This window comes from Xiphophorus couchianus, chromosome 4 (genome assembly GCF_001444195.1).
Source record: "Xiphophorus couchianus chromosome 4, X_couchianus-1.0, whole genome shotgun sequence".
Taxonomy (NCBI): Eukaryota; Metazoa; Chordata; class Actinopteri; order Cyprinodontiformes; family Poeciliidae; genus Xiphophorus; species Xiphophorus couchianus.
In genome coordinates, this window is record NC_040231.1 from 13,430,763 (window position 1) to 13,451,486 (window position 20,724).

Consider the following 20,724-nt stretch of genomic DNA (forward strand, 5'->3'; position numbering starts at 1 on the left):
AATTCTGTAAAAAAAAAAAAAGGGCAAGATTTCTGAATATTTTTTAACACTGAAAAAGTAAGTACAAATATGCAACATTAAAATTTCAGGGTCATTTTTAATTAAAACCCTGGCATGTATTTACTTCCATACTTTACTTTATGACACTCTTCATGTCATGCCGCCCTGGGCTGTGAGCCATATCGCCTTTGTTAGAAGACATCACTGCATGCAGATTACACTAAGGTTTGCTTCAAACCCTAAAAAGAGTCTTATCACGCTCTTTGTATGCTGAGTGACTAATCTTCTTCTGCTCACTTAAATATTATTATTATTATTATTAAATATTTAACCCAAATTTTCATTACTGCCATTAGCCAAAAGCTAGACACAATCAATGGAGCTAAAATGTCCCCAAACCTTTTCTCCTTACAGCTCTTGTGCCAATGTAAACATCTGAAATGCTATTTCATTCCCACGTTCACACTTTGGGAACCGGCTGATGACACTTCCTCCCCGTGGTTCTTGCGCTGTCCGGGTGGATTAAGGCTCAGCGCGCGCGGCTCTGCGTCGCAATGTCCGCGCGTCTCGCCGTGGAGGAGCGCGTCAAAGCTTGTAACACATTCCAGCAGAGGGAAAGCGAGAGACGCAGCGCCAGCGTGTCTGTGTGAGAGCGGGAAGAAATGCATGAATGGAGTCTTGGTCAAACCTGGGTGGCCATTACGCACCTGGCGTTTCGTTTCTGACCATTATCAGCGAAGGAGCGGAACATCTGGGTTAGTTCTCACGATATAATCGGGGCTACGGAGAGGTAAGACAGATAACACTAAGAATGATTTTTGTGTGTGTGTGTCTGAGTTATTGCTGCAGACATCCATTTTCTGTACAAATTGGAAGAGTCTGTTTTATTGTATTTTTATGGGTTTTAGATCAAACAAAGAGGAACAGTTTGTAATAATAAATAAATAACAGGAGAAACCATTTAAAAATACAAATGGACTACTAACTTCACAAATAAATTGTGGCATGTTTATTATCCTAATTTATTATTTTAATTTAAATAAAGACAGGGATGTGATGGACGAACACAAACCATTTCTCTATATTATTTTAGAGTTTGAAATCTTAACATGCGGAAAGATAAATTGCAACGTGAATCTGTACGGATTCCTGAAGCCGTTCATTTCCTAATGAGAGCTCCTTCATGAGGACGGGGCTGTCCGCCACCCATTGTTCCTCATTACGCACAGCAGATTCGCGGTTATCCATAAAGTTTCTGCCACCAGGTGACAAAGGGAGCGAGAATGGATGCCGAGAGTCTTATTAAACACTTCCAGCGAGACCCGGAGGCCACTTTAATGCCGCTGTCAGCCACCTCTGACTGGCTGGACGACGGAAACGAGACCACTGGGAACCAGTTCCAGCAGCCCGACTGGCAGGTGAGAGAGGACGCAATGAATGAATGAATGAATGAATGAATGAATGAGTGAGTGATTAATCAAGAAGTTAAATTACTTCAATGTTTCCGTTCAAAAAGTAAAGAAAGAATGATATGTTGATGACTCAAATTAGTTCCTCAGAAAATATGAATGATAGCTGAGACTAATAAAAAAATTTTTAGTAGAAGTAGGCAGCTAATGATGTAGCAAACGTCCTGCTTCTTTTTCGATGTTATGTTGTCCTTTCTCTCAACTTTCCACTAATGGGCTTGTAAACCAGTTGATCAGCTGGCTTGTGACGTCAGTGTCGTGCTGTGCGGTTTTTGTAGCTGGTCCAAATGCAGACGGGAACTTGGAATTGACGTGCAAAACATTTTTAATGGAGAGAGGCAAACTTAAACCTTTGCAAATGGTGATGCATGAAACTGCAACGGAAGGAGCCAGAGGAGAATAATGAGACCGGGGAAGTTAAAAAACAGACACAAAAGGCTAATAATGACAAAAAGTTAATTCTAATTACACACTATAAAGAAAGAATATGATCTAAAGAAAAATACTGGCAGAATTTTATTGTATTTATATAGTAAAATCCTTATAAATATAGCTATAAATACGGATTTTGCGATATGTATATGGTAAAGTTCTGGCAACCACAGTTGCCGGTATTTTACCGTAAATTGGAAACCTTTTTTTTTACAGTGCAGGTAAATGAATGCAGCTGGGAAAGGAAGCAAATGAAAGGCAGAGTGTAAAAACAGACAAAAAGAAGATGGAAGGGTGTGACAGAAAATCTGTACAGAAATAAAAATAAAAATAAATCTGACAGAACAAATCAAAAAAATGTCAAGCAATAAGAAAAAGTGAACTAACACAAGGAATTAGCTAAAATGGGAAGATAAAAGAAAAATAATAACGACCAAAACAGAAAATAACTTAACTAAAATGCCCAAACCACAATGGATTATAATCATTCACTATTTCTGTGATAAGATGTACAGTACAGACTAAAAGTTTGGACACACCTTCTCATTGAATTCAATGAGAAGGTGTGTCCAAACCTTTGGTCTGTACTGTACATTTTAGGATCTTGGGTTGGTTGAGCCTGGTTTTGTCATTTTTTGTGTTCCTTAGTTTTCATTTCCACTTTAGTTCTACCTCGGTTAGCTCTAGGTTACTAAGTTAATTTCTGGTTTCTAGTTATTCCTTGTCACTCTGGTTTAATCATTCTATTTATTTACTCGTTCTGCGCGCCTCCTGCTCCCTTCACTCACACCTGCAGCCCAGTAGCTCATCAGCTTCTGTCCTTTGGCTCCACATTCAACCTCCCAGTATTAAAGCTTCTCATTTTCAGCCGCCCCTTGCCGGATCCTTTTGTCTAATCCCGTCACTTCCTCGTTCCTCCTCGTGCTCCCTTGCCTGGTTGTTCATTGCATCTATTATTTATCTTTTTCCCTGGTTGTGGTTTCTTTGTACGTTTTTGTATTTTGCCTTTTCTTATTAAATCACCATATTCAGTCTCCACCTCCGTCTCTGCATTTGGGTCCAACATCCACCATTTAACACATCATGACGGGATAATATTTTAATTTTTGGAATAACTGAATTTATTTAGTTATTCCAAAATTCTGAATAAATTCAGAATTAAAAGTAGCAGAAACAATCACGTCATATCATTTCGTGTGTGTTAAATACACAAGTTGACCATTTTAAGTCAATTTACTGAAATAAACACACTTTCTGGTGATATTCTAATTTATCAGGATCTATCTGAAAGAGGCAGATTGTAACTGATAGTGGTTCAACTCTTCGTTTCCCAGTGTCCTCCTCCCCTCTCCTGATTGTCTTCCTCCTCCTCCTCTTCCTCTCAGGTGGCTCTGTGGGCCATCGCCTACTCCCTCATCATCCTGGTGTCCATCACCGGGAACGTCACTGTGATCTGGATCATCCTCGCTCACAGACGCATGAGGACCGTAACCAACTACTTCATCGTCAACCTGGCCTTTTCGGATGCCTCCATGGCAACGTTTAACACCCTCTTCAACTTCGTCTATGCACTTCACAACGACTGGTACTTCGGCCTGGGTTACTGCAGATTTCAGAACTTCTTCCCCATCATGGCCATGTTTTCATCAATATACTCAATGGCTGCCATCTCAGTGGACAGGTGAGATCATGTTTTTACTGTAAACTATCAGCTCAGTCATGCTTGTCGTAGTAAAGTTGATGTGCCATAATAAAAGCACTTGGTCTCTTTTTGATAAGCTGCTTTGTTTAGTGGACACTGCAAAAACACAAAATCTAAGTATTTTTGGTCTAGTTTCTAGTGCAAACATTTCACAACAAAATTCAGTGTCTCAAAAAAAAATCACAAAGTCTTAAGTATTTTTGTCTCGGGTAAATAGGTACACTTGAAATACGACAAAACTAAATTACAGAACTTCCGGGTGAGCAAGCAAGATGGCGACAGCATAATCAGGTGGCTCCCCGACATATTATTGAAAATCACAGGTTTGACGCAAGTGCGGGATATAAAGCAACTTAGAAGTGGGCCGAAATGCCCAAGTTTAAATCAAAGAGCACTTTGCAGTCTCGACATCTAATGTTAAGAGAGGAAGAATCGAACGAAGACGACATGGCTAACCACTCGGGCCTGGATGCTTCACTAGCGGCTAACGATTTAGCTAACGAGACAGCTAACCTACAAACTATTCTCGAAGAACTAAGAGAATCACGTCGAGAGAATAGTGAGGGCTTCCGAGAGGTTAAAGAGGAAATAAAAAACGTAAACAAAAGACTGGACGAGGCAGAAACGCGCATCTTGGAGGCGGAGAACAGGGTTCAGCAGCTCGAAGAGGTAGCAAAGAAGCTAAGTAAAGTGCAGGACGAGCTCGAGGCTAAGCTGGTGGAGCTCGAGGGGAGATCGAGACGGGAAAACTTGAGGCTCCACGGCATTGCGGAGGGCTCTGAGGAAAGCTCACCATCTTTATCAGCTTTCATAGAGAATCTACTCAGAGAGAAACTGGATATCCCGACATCGCTCGACTTGAATATTGAGAGAGCCCACCGATCTCTGGGACCCAGAGCTCCACCTGAAGCCCCCCCCACGTTCAATAATAGTTAGGTTTGCCACATCCAAGGTCAAAGACGAAATATTAAAACGAGCCTGGCAAAAGAAAGGCTTCATGCTGGGAGGGAAAAAAGTCATAGCGGATCACGACTATGCTCCAGACGTGTTAAAACGGCGACGTGAGTACCTCGAAGTGAAGCGGGTCCTCAGAGAAAAGAAGATTAAATTCCAAACCCCGTTCCCGGCCAGGTTGAGAGTTTTCTACGAGAACAACACATGTGTCTACAACTCTGCGGCAGAAGCTACAAAAGACATGGTGAATCGAGGTTACCAAATCACTGTCATTCAGCCATCTGCCACGTGGGTCGACAAAATCAAGAGCACGATGTGGACCAAGTCGGGAAAGAATGACAAGGATCATCCACGAAATGGAGCGCGGGAGGAATATAAGAAGAAACTGGACGGGTTTAGAAGAGGACAAGCACAACCATAGGAGCGGATGGATCAAGCATATCCCGGTCTGTTTTGTTTTGATTAATAATGCTTCATCTCCTTTGACATTATTTGGAGTCGGGGACCACACCACCTAGAAAATGGGACGCCATAAACAGGTAACGCCACCAGGGGGCCCTTCGCAACTACGGAGTTGCGCTGGTTTTCCCTCAAAATCGCTCACAAACTATAACATCACTAAGGTCATTAACAAGACCAGAAGAAAGGAAGTCTTTAAATGGACACGTGTGAACTTAATTTACAATGCTAAAATGTTCTGTTTGTTCTCAGTTCTTTGTTTGAGTAGTCTAGGGTTGTCACCTATTTCACTTGCTTGGAATTTCCAACGATATATAATCGAATGACCTCATTATCTCCACTGCGAATTGTAACCTACAATGTAAAAGGAGTTCTTAATCCTATAAAAAGGGCGAAAATATTGGGAAAGATGAAAAAGGAAAAAGCAGAGGTGTTATTCCTCCAGGAAACCCATCTCTCAGAGGTAGAGCATAATAAACTTAAAAGAATGGGCTTCAATCAAGTTTTTAGTTCATCACACAAAACAGGTCGTAGAAGGGGAGTGGCAACCTTAATATCTCAGAGGATCACATTTGAGATGATCCATGAATATAAAGACAAGGAAGGCAGATACAACATAGTAGTGGGCAGACTCGAGGGACAAGAAATTACTTTTATCAATGTATATGCTCCGCCAGGTTCGGAGTGGTTATTTTATAAACATATTTTCGACATGATGATAACTAAATCACAAGGCTTAGTAGTCTGCGGTGGTGATTTTAACATAAGACTAAACCCCTCTGAAGATACCTCTAAACAACCCAGAATTAACAGCAGCTTAGACAGGAAGATCAGGAAGATGATCAAAGAGCTGGGGATAAGTGACGTTTGGCGTGAATTCAATCCCAGAAAGAGGGACTATACATTCTACTCTGCTGCTCACCATACGTATTCAAGAATTGATTACTTCTTCATGTATAATAAGGACGTAGGACGAGTAGAAAAATGTCATATTGGGCTGATGGACCTCTCTGATCATTGCCCACTTCATATAGAAGTAAATGTGAACAAAACAAAAACCCCGTTCTTATGGAGACTTAATTCTAGCATACTCAAGGGCAGAATTAAAGAGGAGTTAAGGCAAGAAATTCAGACATATATGCAGGACAACGACAATGGAGAAGTCTCTCCTGCAATATTATGGGATGCATGTAAAGCTGTCCTGAGAGGAAAAATAATTGCAAAATCATCTCTTATAAAAAAAACTAGACAAGAAAAATTAAACAATTTAAAACATGTCTTGACCAAACTAGAGGGGAAAAATAAAAACAAAGTAGATCTACAAATTACACAAAAAATAAAACAAATCAGAGATGAAATTGATCATGAATTGCAGACCAACATACAGAAGAAACTTTTATTCCTAAGGCAAAGTTACTATGAGTCTGGCCCCAAGTCATCAAAATTTTTAGCATACAGACTAAGAAAACAACAAGAGGAAAGAACCATATATAAAATTAGAGAACCAATGACTAATAAAGTTTCATATGACGGTACAGAAATAAGAAAATGCTTTGAAAAATACTACCAAAAATTGTATGCCCTAAGAGAACAAGAAGGAATGGATGAAGCTAACACACTACTGAACAAATTGTTACTGCCCACTGTAACAAATGAGCAAAATGAAAGCCTGACCAAAAATATAACGCTTCAAGAAATTGAAAAAGCAATAAATAACTTAAAATTGAACAAATCACCAGGACCAGACGGATTCAGCGCTGAATGGTATAATATCTATTTAAAAGAGCTGTCTCCTGTTCTTTTGAGAACATTTAATTGGGTTTTAAATGGGGGGCAAATTCCTCCCTCCTGGAGGGAAACAATGATTACAGTTATCCCAAAGGAAGGTAAAGACAAACTAAACTGTTCGAATTACCGTCCAATTAGTCTACTTAATCAAGACTATAAAATCTTTACAGCCATATTAGCTAAAAGACTAGAACATGTTCTTCCAGATATAATAAATTTAGACCAGACAGGATTCATAAAGAAGAGACGTACCAGAGATAATATTAGAAGAACCCTAAACGTGATTAATCACATTAAGAGGACTGACGAACAAGCAATAATACTGGGTCTAGACGCCCAAAAAGCATTCGACACTGTAGACTGGGCATTTTTATTCAGAGTCTTGTCCCAATTCAACTTTTCCAATAAATTTATAAAGATAATTCAGGAATTGTACAACAAACCTACGGGTAGGATCCGGATCAACGGGGCATTATCAGAAGAAATAAAAATCGAGCAAGGGTGCAGACAAGGATGCTCTATATCCCCATTATTATTTGCCATATTTATTGAACCTTTAGCACAACGGATTAGACAGAGCACCAAAATACATGGCATTAAGATAAATCATATTGAACAAAAATTAGCGCTTTTCGCAGACGATATTTTAATCTACTTAGCAAAACCTCGGGAATCCCTCCCAGAATTACATAAAACCTTGATAGAGTATGGGAAATTTTCAGGTTATAAACTGAACTCCCACAAAACTCAGGTTTTGACATTCAAATATTCACCCAATAATATTGATAAGGAAAACTTCAAAATAAATTGGGACATGGACTCAATAGTATACCTAGGAGTGACCATTCCTAAAGACCCAAAGAATATTGTCTCAGTAAATTATGACCCATTAATGACTAAAATAAAAAATGACATATCCAGATGGAGCCTGTTGCCTTATCTGGGTCTCATGCAGAGAATAGAAGCTATCAAAATGATGATGCTGCCAAAGCTACTATACTTTTTTCAGTCACTACCAGCAGAACCAGCCAAATCTATGTTCCAAGAAATTGACAAACTGATTTCAAGATTTATTTGGCAAGGGAAACAGCCAAGGACTAGATTTAAAACTTTACAGTTAAATAAAAGTAAAGGAGGTCTCTCACTCCCAAATATGAATAACTACTACAAAGCAGCACAAATAATCCCATTAGTGGAAATGTGTGACCCCTCATACACAGCAAAATGGAAGGAGATTGAATGCAAAAGCATTGGTGTCCCCTTGCAAGCAGCAATTGGAAATATAGACTTAATAAAAGACCTTAAACAACTCAATCCATGTTCAGAAACAGCACTCAAGACCTGGTCAAAATTAGTAAGAGAAAATAAAGAGTCATGTTTACCAATCAGGTGGATAGCATATGATCAAGATTTTACCCCAAATAAAACAGATATTACTTTTAAAAAGTGGATTGATAAGGGCTTGGTAAAATACAATGATTTATATCAAAAAGGTTGTCTGAGGACCTTTCAAGATATCAAGCAAAAATATGGCCTTGACAACAGAGATTTTTTCCGTTATCTACAAATCCGGCATTATCTAGAAAAAACAAACAAAGATAAGCTAGATGGAACATTTGTCGACATATTGAACATCTTTCTAAAATCGTATCAATCAACCCCCGTTAATAAATTAACGTCTAAAATGTATAATGAACTACAAAACTTGGCAGGGGGGAATACACTATATATAAAGGAGAGATGGGACAAGGAAAGGAACAGTCAAATTCACATTGAGGACTGGTCGGACATTTTGAATAACTGTTGGAAATGTACATCATCACTAGCCTACAAGGAATTTGCTTGGAAGACTGCTACACGCTTCTTCAAAACACCAGCTCAGAGGGGCAGAAATGCAGACAGAACATGCTGGAGGTTATGTGGGTCGAATCAAGCCGGCCACTTTCATATTTTTTGGAGCTGTCCTAAACTATTTTCCTACTGGGAGACAATTAAGCAAAGTGTAGAGTTTGTTATTGGGGTCAATCTTGTTCTGAGCTTTGAGACAATGTTCTTGGGCAGACGACCAAACTGTGTAAAGGGATTCTATAAAACATACATGTTCAATATAATGCTTACTGCCAGCAAGAAAGCAATCACTCGAAATTGGATGACTGATAAAACACCCACACTACAAGACTGGATAAACATCATCCAAGACATTCGCAAGATGGAGGAACTGACATTTGCACTGAAACTGGAGCAAGACAGATTTGAAAGATCCTGGACCCCATGGCAAACTTTCATGGACTCCAGATCTGAAAACGATGACAATGAGGTGACACCCACGGTTCTTTAGCTACTCTGTTCGATGTATACTGTTTTACAGTTCAGGAAAGTTTTTATGACGTGGTACCAGTTTGTTAATTCTTTTTTCTCCCCGTTCCTCTGAGAGGGTCTGGGGCGGAAGAAGGAAAAAAAAAAAAAAATGGAACACTAAATACCGGTGGTAGGATAACCACAGGAAGGGGTATGTTGTACGGACCAATATGTTAAACTGAATGGATGCTAGTATATGTCTGTACCACCTTTTGTAAATGGAGGAGATACACGTCCTCCGTGTTGTTCCATAATAAAAATTTGAATAAAAAAAAAACAAACAAAAAAAAAAAAACTAACTTACAGCAAGAAACAAGATCTTATTTTAAGTTAATAATTCCTTTGTATTGATGAAAAAGCACTAGCTACATTGGCAGATTAATTTCTGTATAATATGGAAAAATTGTCTTGTTATAAGTGAAATAACAAGACAACAAATAAGGAACAAATAAGGAATTATTTACTTTAAAAAAGCTCCTATATCTTCTTGCCAGTTAGTTTTGTCTTATTTCAAGTGTACTAAGATATTTTCACTAAAAAATACTTGGTAAGATTTTGTGTTTTTACAGTGATATCAACCGACTAAAAACTATTTCCAAGTACTTTACAGTATGCTTGGTTACAGATCTGTTAGGATCCTCAATTAAAGGGAAATAAACCAAAACCAAAAATAGAAGGATTTCATATTGTGGGGGCCTAGTTTATAAGATCTAGATCTATAAATCTTGATATGAGTGACATAATCTGTCAATGGAACTAGTGCTTTTTCATCAAAGTTAAGGAATTGTTTACTTAAAACAAGCCTCTACATCTTGCTGAAAAGTTACCTGTGAGTTAGTTTTGTCTTACTAGAAACTAGTCAAAAATACATGGTAAGATTTGGCTTTTTCTGTGGTAATAATAGCAAACAATTTTACTCAGAAGTGCAGAATTGGACAACCCAACTAAAAACTAGCTACGTTCTTCTGCTTCTTTTCTCATTTGTTTTGCTCATAATGCAGAATTTCACTTCAAAATAAAGTTTTGTTTTTTAAATGTTGGCATTCAAAGCAACTAAAACATATTAGATTTATGAAGAAGAAGCCTTTTCATTTTCTAGAGGTCTCAGTTTGCACATTTTCTTCTTAGATCACATAGTACCTCTTTGTGAAAATCATTTAGTTACACTCTATGAGCAGAGTCGCTTGAAATTATGTTAAGCAGCAGCCACACAAACTAAGCTGCAGCATGGAGGAGATGTGGGTCAACACACAGCTGCAACACAGATGTTATTAATGCTTACTGAAGCATGGATGGTCAGTCTGCTGATGGTGAGTCTGTGCTCTCTGTATCTTCTATGCGTTCCAAGTTACAATTTTAAATTCACTGCAGAGAAAAGGTTGATATTTCTATTTAATTCTGTTTGTTTTCCCAGAACTAATTCACACCACAATTTGTCAGAAGGCACTTCACTAAAGACCGATCGGTAAATCAATAACAATATATACGGTGATAGACACGCGGTTAATATAAATTAATAATACATCTGCTGCAATATTTAATATTCAATATATGGGATATTTATTAAACTCTGATCCAGAACTGCACAGCATTCTGGGAGATGTAGGCAGAGGAAAGACTTTAGCCACTCAAACTCCCATGTCCAGCTGAGCTAGGTTGGTGGAGTCAACCAACTCTCTCACTCTTCTGTTACCTAGCAACTCACTCACTCTTTGGTTACCTAGCAACAACTTGTTGGGTAACTGGCACAAATAAAAAGCAGTTTAAAGTTTTGCCACAGGTGGCTCATAACTGCTTAAAAGTAAAAACACAAAAGTGTAGAGTGAAAACTGTGGATAAAAGAGGAAAGGTCACGTCACCAGTTTGGCAGTATTTCAGATATTTAAAACAAAAAGCTAATCAATTATTATTGATATTAACGGATATGAAATGGTTACATTGTGGTACGTTTTTCAGCCATATTGTCCAGCCCTATCTGGGAGTTTGAAAAGAAAGAACATAAATACAACAAACATAAATGCCTTGATTCAGAAGTAATTTCTATGTTACACTTATGCAGCCAAAAGTGACCTTACATTCATCTGCCACTCTTTAAATTGCAGAGTTAAAGTCAACATTATTTTTGTTATTTTGGAGAAAACAACCCTGGGTCAAATATGAACAAATCCAGCTCTAATTTGATTTAACCCAACAAGCCTTATTCTATACATTTGACTCAATACTGAGTTAGGTTTTCTCTCCAAAAAATGGCTTAAAGTTAAAATGAATGTTCTAGTGCTGCAGGCCTCTGTCTGTCTCCAGCAGGCAATTAAATAGGTAGGGTGCACTATGGATGGGGCATCCCAGGGAAAATGATGGTGCACTTTTACCCTGGGGCAATTTATAGATGGCACTGACAAACAACTGAATGCGGAAAACAAAATTAATGGTCAACGTGCAATCCTCAACCATTTTCTTGGTTCTTTTTAATGTCAGAACTGCCTTTGTTGATTGTGGCAGACATTTAACAAGGTGCCTCTTACATTCCTCAGAGGTTCTGGTCCATATTGACTTAATGGTATCACAGAGTTGCTACAGATTTGTCAGCTGGACATCCAGTTCCACCACATCCCAAAGGTGTTTGATTGTATTTACAGGTTGTGGATTTCTTAATACGGGGAACTCTTTGTTATGATCAGGAAACCCATTTAAGTGAACTGGTGGAAGCAATCATCAGATGATGGGTACGCTGTGGTCGTAAGGAGACGGAGATGGTTAGCAACAATACTCGGCTGTGGTGTTGCTCTAAGGGATAATAACAAGGACCATGGAAAAATATACCACACACTACTACACCACTTCCTACAGATTGAATTACCGACATACGACAGGATGGATCTATGATTGGTTTTTATTTTCTGGCCCGTTCTGATCCCACCATCTGAAATTGAGACTCATCAGACCAGGCAACGTTTTTCTAATCTGTTTTTTCCAGTTTTGATAAACCCGTGTGTCAAGTTTTTTTTACTCTCTTAAGCCACATTCACTTCTGGCCAGACTTGAAAAGACTTGCTTCCTCCAGAAACACACAGGACCAATTCAACTCAACTCAGCGACATTTTCTTATTCATCTGTTTTCTTTTGGGATGAGTCTCACCAGCAGGGCAACATTAGTAGGTTGATAACCTACAAAGAGACAAGAAAAAACACTAAACATCACAAATAACAATAAGCTCATTTTAACTTTTAGTATCTTAAGTTATTCTTTTAATAATTTACCTTTGACTTAACAGTGAATGAAACCAGTAAACAAACTGCATATTAATAATATGCGTTCAAACACATAACAAACATTGAATCAAGCAATCAGAAAAAAAAATTACTTTTCTGAATTAAACATGAATCATATAAATTTTTAATAATGTCCATTATTGCAAGTTTATTCTTCCTGGTAAAATAGAGTTATTTCTTTCCACTGTCGCCATATACTTACTGAAGGAGGAGGGATTGGTGCAAAGTTAGTGACTCAGTGCAATCGGCTGGGCTTCCCATTGATAACTCTTTTATAATTGCCATTATAAACACAATTTGACTGCAAGTGTGTTGCAAGTAGTACCAAATTGGCTCTGAATAAAACATAATTTCAACATACCTATATGACTGAACCAATCTAATGATACAAATGATAATTTTCAGCCGTTCTGGCGGCGTTTCAGGTGAAATGTCTTTCGATTACTTTTTTTTTTTAGCTAAATAAACGTGCATAATACAATTTAACTGAATTAACTCAACAGCCTGGGTCACAATGTTTGATTAAAACTCCAATCCCTTCAGAAAAAGCAGCATATAGGTTAGAGAAATAAAATTTTTTATAATGTAAAGGTTTGGACTCCTCTTATTGTAGACACTCTGTATTTAGGAGAAGTAGAATATTTTGTCAAGGAGAGAAAAACAGAGTGCTTTTTTTAATGGTTCAGAGCATATGTGAGATGGAAAAAAAGACTGGATGATTTACTGTAGATCAATTGAAAGTGTTTCTTACAGAAAAACAAGGGGAAGACTGAAGAGTGTCTATAATAGGAACTGTCACGTTTCATGGTCGGCCCATTTTAAGCTTGAAACGTTGTAAACCAAGTGCTAAACCCTGGGTGTTTATTGGTTTTACTGTAGTACTCTGTTGTTTTGGAAAAGACCAAAAGGACATGAATGAAAAGGTATTTTTATAACAACGTTTCAAGACAATGAAGATGGGTTTTCTCATAATCTCAGTGAAGTATGAACAAAGTTTCAAGATTCTGGATGAACATATCTGGATATTCAACCTGAGAAAAAACAACAACAATATTCTCCTTATACCTAGAAAGCATTGCCAAGTCAAATGAGCTAGAAAAGTTTATTCTCAAGAGTGAAGAGCAACTTGTTGAAGCTGAAAATGTTACACCAAGAAGCAACCAGCAAACCAAACGACTGTGATTCACTGTTATAGGTCATTCACTCAGGGATAATGAGTGAAGATGCTCCAGCACAACACGAAAATGGCTGATTTTCACTCCTTAGTCTTCTAGTCATCTTGATCTGAATACACAATTAGATTTTTGGTTATCTAAAGTTAAAACAGAAATGATCACTTTTGATCTCGACCAAATCTCATCACAATAATTTCATGCTCTGCCGGTCTCGGCCTGCGTAGATTTAAGCATGAAGCCGGTCCTTTATTGGAATACGTTTAATTTATCTAAAACAATAGTGCAAAGTATTTTAAGATGTGTTTGGAATGAAATGTTTTTATTCACTTCACGCATACTTTAAAATGTATTATATGTAGTTTTGAATTATTCTTTAATCACAGTGGCAGTCCACTGTCTCCAGGGAGAAAATCCCATTATTCTCACATTTTTATATAATAAGACTCCTCAAATTGAGTTATTATTAAGCCAGATTAAAGAGTGACATCCAAGCAGAATGTAAAAGAAAAGAAGCCAAAAATTATGAAAAGCAAGCAAAGCACACAAAGACACACAATCATAGCTGCTGAATGCCTTGAAGAAGGATATTAAAAACATGTCGCCTTTATGCAAATCAAATTATGCAATATCTCACTTCATTAGTCATGAAACACTCACCATGAATGGTTCAGATGTGTGATTCACAGGCTTAGCCTAATGATTAGACCATGACGATGACGCCACTGAGTAATCGTGTTTTGCTGAAAATGTCTAGTATTCTTCTACATTTTCACAATATACATTGTTCTGACCTCTTTACGCTTATATGCTAAGTATAATTTGCATCATCAGTGACTTATTTACAATTATATGTTAAGCATAATTGACATTATTATTATTATTATTATTATTATTATTATTATTATTATTTGCTGAATTTAACATGATTGTACATAATTACAAAAAGGTGAAGTGAAGTGAAACATATTTAAACATGATTTATTTTGGAGAGAGGAAGTCTCTTATTTTGAAGAATGCTTAACAGGATCTAGTTTTTGTCTTTCGTCACTACCTTGCCTTCGGTTGCTAGGATACGAACAGCTGTTGCCTTTATCTGCTTCTTTGTTCAGTAAAAACTGGACAGAAAATATTTAGCAAAATAAATGCGAGATTTATTGTGAGATTGAAGAAACTTTCGCTCCGCAATATACACTGTAAAACAAAACGCCTCTAATTTCTCTAACAGCGGCAGCTGTGCTTATTAGCCACATTATTTTACAGTATAAGTATGCATTGTACCGTCTTTTACGTATAAATACGGATTTTACTGCGTTTGTACGGTGAAATTCTGGCGTATTTACGGATTTCACTGTATTTTTACGCCGGAACAGAGATGTTCTTCTGGCTCTGGGCCTTGGACGGTTGGCACATATTCCACCCGGCTAAACGTTGTCAGGGACTAGCAATCTATACTGCCGTTGAAAATAACTGGGTGTGACCATTTTGTCTGTAGATTGCATTATGTTGTGTTATTGCTTCAATGTCAGCTGGTTAGGACATACCCAGAGGCAGGCAATCAGCTTTCATTTGTTAGCTTTCTGCAGTGCGCTAAGCGTCTGCAAAACAAACCTGCTTTTCATTTCCTGCCACTAATATAGATGTTAACGCCATCCAGTGGAGCACATTCTTTTTTAAATTTAATTTTGTGGTGTTATAGCCCATTTCTCATTCTATATAAACTTAGCACAAAAAGCTTGAAAGTTGTTCCTTACTAATGTGTTTATGCCCTTTATCCATCTTTATACATTTTCATACATCACAAACACAAAGTTCAATGTATTTTGTTGTGATTTTCAGTGTTGGACCAAAACGCAGTAGTAAGTAAGATAAAAAAAAATTCACCTAGGGTCACCATGCCATTACCTGGCCTGTTAATTTAAACGTCATATTTTGCATTTGTGTCACTACTTTCCATTTTCAAATGATTAAACGTCACAACTTTAACTCTAACCAGTCTGGTTTGTTCATCTGTGTTGGTCTGTGTTGCTCTTCCTCATGTCAATTTTAAGAATTCTAGTTTGTTTTTTTTCCATTGCCTTGTTTTTTTAAAGCTTTTCGAAGCAGTTTTTAAGTGGTTATGTTTATGTATGTACCAGTGTTATTTTCTCTTCCTTTTTACGTGCCTCTTGGGGATAAATAATGTTTTATTGTAATGAATTGAATCATATCAAATCCCAAGTAAATTGTGGTATAAAATTGTAAAATAACTACATTTGAAGATGGGTGTGTGCACTTTTGCAAGGCACTGTTTGTTATTTAAAGCTGCAGTATGTAACTTTTATTTTTTTAAATATATATGTTTTTACATATCTGTTGAATGTGTCACTTTATTATGGCTGTATGGTATGATACAGATTGTGAAAAAAAATCGAGCTCCTCTGCGTTCTCTCAGTTCTAGCTAGAAGCAACCAATCAGAGCCAAGAGGCGAGTTTTAGGGCTGTTAATAATTCCTGTGTGTGCGCTGCTCATCCCTCCTACTACAATACAGCTTCGCCCTGCAAGCAGAACCTGCTGTGAATGTTCAGGTTAGTTATATGAGGATGATTGTCGGCGCTAAATGCAAATTGGTGCATTTTTTCTGAGGGCAAAAGCAGTACAGGGAGGTGGAGGCTGATTGTCACAACATGATAAATATGTAAAAAAAAAAAAAAAAAACAAATAAAAGCTACATACTGCAGCTTTAAGAGCAACATTTTTCTTAAAGATGTTTTCAATTAACTTGAGGGATTGTTTGTAATTAAATGTCTGTCCAGGCAGAATATAGTCTTTAGGGAATTCTGTTTCTTACTTTAAAATAATTATTTCCTCTGGTTCTTTTCAAGGTACATGGCGATCATCCACCCGCTGAAGCCTCGCCTCTCCTCCACCTCCACAAAGGTGGTGATTGCCCTGATTTGGATTGTCGCCTTCTCGCTGGCTTTCCCTCAGTGCTACTACAGCGTAACGACATTTTACTACCCCAGGACGGTGTGCATGGTCGACTGGCCGGATGATTACGGAGGAACCCACCAGCTAAGGTAAAAGAGGGAGACAAAGTGACACACACAGGGAGAATGAGTCAGATTTCTATGTGTGTTTTGTGTATTTATACACAGGATTTACAGGGTGTCAGGGGGTTTGGTTTCTTTTTTTGTGTACATGTCAATTGCCTCTGCTTTTATTTGAGTAGCGCTACATGTTGAGTAGCGCTACTCAACATGTTTTTACTCAGGTAAAAGTAAAAAGTAGCATCCACAAAATAAGACTAAAAAGTGTTTGGTAAAAAGTCTTCTCAAGTACCGAGTAACTGAAAATTTATTCAGTTAATATAAAAAAATTAAATCTGCAGACAGACCAAATTATGAGGTTAAGAGGAAATTTTGGCATTTTAAAGAACCAAAATGTCAATAATTCAGATAAGTAGCAAAAAATAACAAAATTAGGTAAAAGAAAAATTTTTCCAAATCAGTTTCTTTCAATAAAAAACAGGTGTGTGTCTTTTTCTGATAATTATTTTTTTGATTAAAACGTTTGTTTTTCATTCAGTGAGTAGAAAATCCAGAATACTCAATTAAGAGTAGCACTAATAGTAAAAGTAAACAATAGCCATCCAAGAAATTACCCCAAGAAAAAAAGAGTATTTGCTAAAAAGTCTACTCAAGTACTGAGTAATTGGAACAAATTATCAATAATTTACTATTTAAAAATTGCATTATCAAACAGAGCAAAATCTGAAGTTAAGTGAAATGTTTAGTATTTTAAGGACCAAAGTGACAATAATTCATATAACTAACAAAAAATAACAAAATCGGGTAATTGTTTCCCCCCAAAATTAGTTTCTTTCAATAAATAAACGTATAAAACTTTAACAAAAACTGCAGGTGTGTGTCTGGTGAATTTGTGGTTGAAACATGTTTGTTCCTCATTCATGGGGTAGAAATTTTACTCAAGTAAGAGTAAAACGTACAGTGTTGTAAAAATATTCCTACTAGTACATCTTCAGGTAAATGTAACTGAGTAAATGTAACGCACCTCTGTCTATGTGTCCAGTTACCAGTTTGCGGTGATATTGCTGATCTACTTGCTCCCCCTGCTGGTCATGTTGGTGACCTACAGTTTAGTGGGTCGCTCGCTGTGGGGCGGACACATCCCCGGAGAGGCGACCGAGCATTACCACAGCCAGATCACAGCCAAGAGGAAGGTCACCATGCTTCCCATTCTCCGACTCATTTGATCTGATCTTAAGCTGATGTCTCATTCATTTGTTCTGCATCTGTAACTTTCCGTGCTGCAGGTGGTGAAGATGATGGTGGTTGTGGTGGTGACCTTTGCCCTCTGCTGGCTACCTTACCATGTCTATTTTATTCTGGGGTCGTTTAACAGAGACATATATAAGCAACATTACATTCAGCAGGTTAGACGCAGATTTTCTGTCTAATGTGAGTTAATTATTTCACAATATAACAACTCATCTCTTGCTGTGTCTTTGTCAGGTGTATCTGGCTATTTTCTGGCTGGCAATGAGTTCGACTATGTATAATCCAATAATTTACTGCTGTTTGAACCAAAGGTAGAATTTCGAAATATTTTAGCCATTTTACACCAACAACACGAGCTTTTGAACAACACTTCCGTCTCCTTTCTTCAGGTTTCGGGCCGGTTTCCGTCACGCTTTCGCTTGGTGTCCCCTCATCAAAGTGTCAGAGGAAGACAAGATGGAGCTGCAGTACACGCACACCTTCAGGGTCACGGTGACACGCAGCCGCCGCAGTGACACCTCACACACGCACGCCTCTATCAAAGCAAGCAACGCGAACTCAGAGAAAGACGCTTGCTTGCAGCGGAAAAAGTTTCCATGCAGCAGTCAAAACTCCCATGTGATTACGAAGCAGGACGACTCCAGACCCTCACCGGCTAAGATGGTGGCACACGACCTCTGACCTCTGAGCAGCATCATGTTGAAAACACAGCAGAAAGAGCAGGAGCTGAGGAAGACGTTGGAGAAAGATCTGCTCAGACTTGGAAATCTATTGAGTGCTGTTTGTAAAGTTACGGAGTAAAAACTAAAAATATTTTTGGTTTATTCAGCCTGACAGAGAAAACAAATATAATGTTAATAATTTCAACGTCATATTTTCACCATGTTGTTCATACATTTATAAATGTCAGAGGTCCAAACTAAATATTTAACCTGCAACCTCGATGTTTAGTTCACAAGCTAAATATTTAGCAACCTAGATATTTAATTAGCAAGCTATAGATTTAGTTTGAAAAATATGAAATTGAAATGTTTAGCTTGGAAATTAAAGGTTTAGTTTTGAAAGTAAATATTTAGTATGGAACTAAATATTTAATTAGCAAACTAAATAATTAACCTCCTAACTAAATATTTAATTCACAAACTAAATATTTTGTTCAAAAATAAAATATTTAGTTTTCAATCTAAAAATTTTGTTCAAATATTTAAAAATATGTAATATTCAAAAATATTTAGTTAAAATATTTTAAACTAAGGATTTCATTTAAATATTTGGTTTAATTATTTTAGTTTAAAAATGTCTTTAGTTTTTAAAGTAAATGTTAAACTAAATATTTATCTTTAAAATTAAAGATTTAGTTTGGATCTCTATCATTTCTAAAAATATGACCTAAATGGTGAAATATGACTGAAAAAAAATGAACACCCACATTTTGTTTCTACGGAAGGCTAAATAAACCAAAAATATTGCTGTCAATTTGTTTTACTGTGTAACTTTACAAACAGCACTCCATAGAAATCAACAACATGATGAAGGTATTCTTGTTTTTCCTCATGATGTTGTGAATCTCATCCTTATGTTGTACAGGGATTTGGAAAAGTATTCACACCCTTTGTTTGTGTCTCACATTTTGTCTCCCTACAGCCACATTTTGCAGCATTTTATTGGGATTTTTTGCGATGGATCGACATTAAATGTTGCATAATTGTGATTCCTAGCGGAGTGTGACTCGGACCTGGTGTTTGGGGTCCCACAGGGCTCTGCTCTCGGACACCTCGCTCAGATGATGACATTATTATTACAAATGAAACATTGAAAACTTCAGAAATAAAGTCAATTTCTAAAGTTAGCTTTATATTTAAAAGCATTTCTAGATACTATAGTTTACATTGTTCGGTTGTTATTAATATGTGAATCTATAGCCGCGTGTTCCAGGCTCCTGGTAGAGGAGAACCGCCATGTGTGGTATGGCTCAGATTATTAATTAAATATGAGTTTTTCCATCTTGGTTTGATCTGTGCTACATCGTTATCTCTAGCCTGTCTGCTGAGTTCCTCGCTCTTCTTGTTTGTCTCTCTAACGAACCTTTGATGCCTTCATAGAAGACCTAGATCTACTCTAGGAGTAAATTAAATGGACTGATTCTATTAGTGTCTATAGAGATCATTTCTATTCACTAATGAGGTTGCACTGGATTTTATTTAGGGGTTTAACAGTATAGGAAAGTTGAGCACGACTTTGTGTTGGTCCGTTGTGTAAAATCCCAATGAAATACAGTGAGGTTTGTGGCTGCAATGTGACAGAATGTGGACACGTCGACTGGATGTGGATAATTTTGTGAGACGCTGGATGTGAAACAGGGAGAAGCATGGTGCAAAACTGAAACCGACAACCTTCTTGTGAAATGCTGACCTTTGAACTACAGCGTTCATTTAGTGTTTACATGTGTAAAATACTGTATATAAGAGACAAAAAGACTAAATGTGGCATTGTAAAGTTTGTTGATGTGTGAAAATAAGTATCTTTTAGCTTCTGGACAATTTCACCTTTATTCTCTCTCTCCAGCTGTAAACTTTTACATTTTGAAGTTGCTTTTAAAAATTGTAGTTTCTGATTTCACAGAGAGAGTTGAGTGCTGTTGGTGCCAAACGTCTAGGTAAAATCACTGATGTTGAACATGTTTTTAGTAAAAATAAATCTTAACGTTTGCTGCAGGTTTGGCCTCATTAAAGACAATGAAGAAAGTCACACGCAGTGCTGAGAAAAAGTATTTATGAAACACATTTTAATACCAATCAAATACGACCCGAGTAAATACAAAAGGCAGGTTTCAAATTTA

The 20,724-nt window shown here is 37.3% G+C and overlaps 1 protein-coding gene across 1 annotated transcript; it reads left to right on the plus strand.

Moving 5' to 3' along the window:
* Positions 1-422: 422 nt before the first annotated feature.
* On the plus strand, positions 423-18,999 carry tacr2 (tachykinin receptor 2). Its single transcript, XM_028013737.1, has 8 exons — positions 423-790; positions 1,266-1,418; positions 3,287-3,582; positions 16,470-16,664; positions 17,677-17,827; positions 17,921-18,040; positions 18,120-18,196; positions 18,275-18,999. The coding sequence occupies exons 2-8, from the start codon at positions 1,284-1,286 to the stop codon at positions 18,564-18,566; spliced, it is 1,266 nt and encodes a 421-aa protein (XP_027869538.1). The 5' UTR covers positions 423-790; positions 1,266-1,283; the 3' UTR covers positions 18,567-18,999.
* Positions 19,000-20,724: the final 1,725 nt, after the last annotated feature.

Excerpts from the sequence above, each read along its gene's own strand:
- tacr2 (XM_028013737.1), top strand. The coding sequence starts at position 1,284 with ATGGATGCCGAGAGTCTTATTAAACACTTCCAGCGAGACCCGGAGGCC. Across the intron at positions 16,665-17,676 it reads GGAGGAACCCACCAGCTAAG|TTACCAGTTTGCGGTGATAT; the intron begins GTAAAAGAGGGA and ends CTATGTGTCCAG. Across the intron at positions 18,041-18,119 it reads AGCAACATTACATTCAGCAG|GTGTATCTGGCTATTTTCTG; the intron begins GTTAGACGCAGA and ends TGTCTTTGTCAG.